The sequence below is a fragment of the Anomalospiza imberbis genome, chromosome 5, assembly GCF_031753505.1.
Source record: "Anomalospiza imberbis isolate Cuckoo-Finch-1a 21T00152 chromosome 5, ASM3175350v1, whole genome shotgun sequence".
NCBI classification, from domain to species: Eukaryota; Metazoa; Chordata; class Aves; order Passeriformes; family Viduidae; genus Anomalospiza; species Anomalospiza imberbis.
Genome location: NC_089685.1, coordinates 49,434,231 through 49,437,600, shown reverse-complemented (window position 1 = coordinate 49,437,600; position 3,370 = coordinate 49,434,231). Strand labels below are relative to the sequence as shown.

Here is a 3,370-nt window from a genome sequence, read left to right as displayed (position 1 = left end):
GCCATCGGGGTGGGCAGTGCCTATGAAGGTTGGAGTCTGTGTGAGCAGGATGTTGTGTACCAGGTGCTCATACCCATGACTCCTCCCCAAGGGCACAGCTTCCACTTAGAGCCAGGCACTGCAGAGCAGAGGCACTTGAGGAACTTCCGCATCCACATGCAGCTGGAGTGCACCTGTACAAGGGAGCAGCAGGTTAAGAACATGCTGTGCTTCCTGCACCATCCCAAGGAGCAGCTGAAGACGTATCAGGATCCCAGCCTCCTTCATACCCTGTGACGGGCTGCTACCTGGATGTGGAGAAAACTGGCCGCTGATTCTACCAACTAGTGAGAGCAATCTGTCCAGCTTTGCTTCAGTCACACAATTGGCATTTAGTGCTGCTGCCCTCCAGACGCTCCTGCCAGTTCAAGGTGACCAATGGCAGTGAAAGCTACCGGATTGAGATGCTGTTTGGGGTGCATCAAGGCAACTCAGACGTCTTTGTAAGCAGCCAGCCTAGGCAAGCCCACACCCCAGGCACCATCTGGCCAGAGAGCTACGCTGTGGCCGAGATGAAGTTCTTCAAGTACATTGCCAAGCGGGCTCCCCGTGACAGCTTGCACCTGAAATGCCTGCAGTTCTTTACCCGTCTTCAGCTGGGCTTAGGCTTTTCTACCTATACCATTAAGACCATTGTCATGCACCACCTGAGCATCTTACCTATGTCACAGTGGCGCGGGAGACATTTTGTGAGGCGGCTGATGGATATCAGCGAGACCCTGTGCAGGTGTGTGGAAGTGAGATACCTCAACCACTTCACTGTGGGCAACCAGAGGCTTCCTGAGGGGATCAGTGTGCCCCCAGAGGTCCTAATGCCCAGGTCATGCAATCTGTTCCATGACCTGGTGATGGATCCGGTTGCCCACCCCCAGATGATGAGCCAGTATGTGGATCTGCACCGGTGGTTGAAACGGATCCTTAGCAACGAACAGTGAGAGAAGTTCTCCTGCACAGAGCTGTGCTTGTGAGGCTCACACCTGGTGGCAGAGAACCAGCTCTCAGTAGATGGGAAAAGAGGGAAGAATGAGATAGTGCTGTTATGAGTGACAAGCTAACCACAATATTCCAGAATCTGGATTGTGCAAGACATTATTGCTCTCAACCCGACCTAGAGTATAGGTAAATGTCGCAAGTCGTGAATCTTGACTTGTGAAGAGTCTCCTTGAACTCAGCCAAACTTGCAGTGCTACATTAGTTCCAATCAGAAATTAAGCCCAGCTGCCCCTGGCCCTTGTGACCACAGAATCACAGAAGAGCTTGGCTTGGAAGAGTGCTTAAAAATGGTCTTGTTGCAAGCCTGCTGCCAAGGGCAGGGACACCTTCCATAGGCCTGGTTGCTCCAAGCCCAGTCCAGCCTGGCCTGGAACACTGCCAGGAATGGGGCAGCCACAGCGGCTGTGGGCAGTGTGGGCCAGGGCCTCAGCAGCCTGAGAGGCAAGAATTTCTTGCACATCTCCAGCCCAAGCCCACCCGCTGTCAGAGGGAAGCCACTGGGCCTGGTGCTGTCCCTGCAGGCCCTCGTCCACAGCCCCTCTCAGGTCTCTGCTGGGCCTCGTGCAGGGACTGAAAGGCCGCAGGAAGGTGCCTGCGGAGAAGGCCTTGGAGAGCACTGGGGCCAGGAGTGCCACCATGAGGGCAGCAAGCAGGGCCTGCTGTGGCCAGCGGGGTGGGAGGGCACAGGGTGGGTGCTGAGGCCCTGCCAGCTGGAGCTGGGAGCTCTGGAATGGGGCTGGCAGAGAGCTGTGGGAGATCCGAGCGGCAGCAGGGACACGGGGTTCTTGATGTGTTAGAAACCAGAGAAGAGCTGGAGAATGGGCACTGAAGGATGAGGGTGTCTCCCTGTGGGGAAAAAAACTTCACAACACCAGAGGTTATGTCTGGAAAAGACACAGATGAGTCCTGTAATGTTCTTAGAATAAAGGGAGATGCCAAGGGACATTTCCCATGGGGTGTCTAAATTGTTGAAACCCAGAAGAAGGGTGCAGCCTCCTTTTTTATCCTAATTCCCAGATGTATCACCCTCTTCCTTCCCCCACTGCCTGAGGTACTCTGAAGGGACAGACTTCCCAAATTGCCTACACTGTGTAATCCTTCTGTCACTTTGATTGTGGAGGTAGGAATGGGACAATACACAACCAAGGTTCATGTACAACAACCAACTTTTATTGAGTGCTCTCTTTCTTATGTAGATCTGAAGGTCTTCCTGGTCAATCCATATTGGTTGAACCAGTCACCACTCGGTCAAAAGGCCAATAGCTGCTCGTGTCCCCAACGGTCCAGGCTTGCTCCCCAACAGTCCACTCTGGTTAAGTTATATATTAAAGTACTTACAGAATTACTTATGTTTCAGTTGTTAAATTAGGATTAAATAAAACTATGGGGCCTTCAGGCCAACTATTGGCCACCACAATACCCCTCCAATATGCTCCCTCTGATTTATGTATTTATAACCCTGCCGAAGGGACAAGCAGGGAAGGAGAGGCGCTGTGGTTGCCATCTATGTAGGGGGGTTCCAACTGTCTAGAGCTTAATGATGGTGCTGATGGGGTTGAGCATTTTTGGGTAGGAATCAGGGGGAAGTCCAACAACACCGCCTGTGACTTTTGAGACGGCAGTTCATCACTGCAGTCTGTGTAGCTGTGCCTGTTTATGCACAGAAAGACAGACCAATCTATCTGGAACTGGTCACACAAAATACATCTTTCTAATGCAGAACATCTTGTAATTGTGCTGGGAAACTCTTTCTGGAGCAGAAAAAAAATGAGCACTGTTCCAGTGGCCTGGTATGCCAGTGGTTGTGGGAAAGCAAGAAGATACTTTCATGCTCATCCTTCAGAAAAGCAGCAAGCCTGAAAAACAAAGTGCACCTTTTATAGGCAGTAGTAGGCAATACTGCCATTTTAGAGAAAGGGTGGAAGGATATTCTTGTATTTATGGATGCATATCAAATGGTTTATTCAGATTCTTTCTAGGTTAACTTACTTCTTTGGCTCTCCTGTTGCAATTTGCTTTTTAGATCAGTTAATGCCAGAGCTATAATGCACAAAAGAATGAAGCCATAAGCCAGTTTAATCAAGCATAGCAAACTAAACTGCTATATCAAAAATAAATAAACTACCCATAAACCACTGGAAAAGATCAAACCTCTATTTACATGTAATCTATTAGAAGCAGAAATGGAACTGTTCTTCATTAAAACATTCTAAAGGAAAACTTATTTTAAAATGCTGTGTTTGCCTATTAAAGGAAAATTAATGTAAAATCATGCAAAATAGCTTTAGCTTTCTCTTTGCACATTTGTCTACTTCCTCTGCTTTTTTTTCTTCTTCTC

At 49.2% G+C, this 3,370-nt stretch overlaps 1 protein-coding gene across 1 annotated transcript; it reads left to right on the top strand.

Annotated features, from left to right (window-relative positions):
- Window positions 1-314: 314 nt before the first annotated feature.
- Window positions 315-1,050, top strand: LOC137474907 (inositol 1,4,5-trisphosphate receptor-interacting protein-like 1; the record flags this gene model as incomplete). Its single annotated transcript, XM_068191968.1, has 1 exon — window positions 315-1,050. A coding segment is annotated over one exon (660 nt), but the record flags the coding sequence as incomplete, so codon positions are not given.
- Window positions 1,051-3,370: the final 2,320 nt, after the last annotated feature.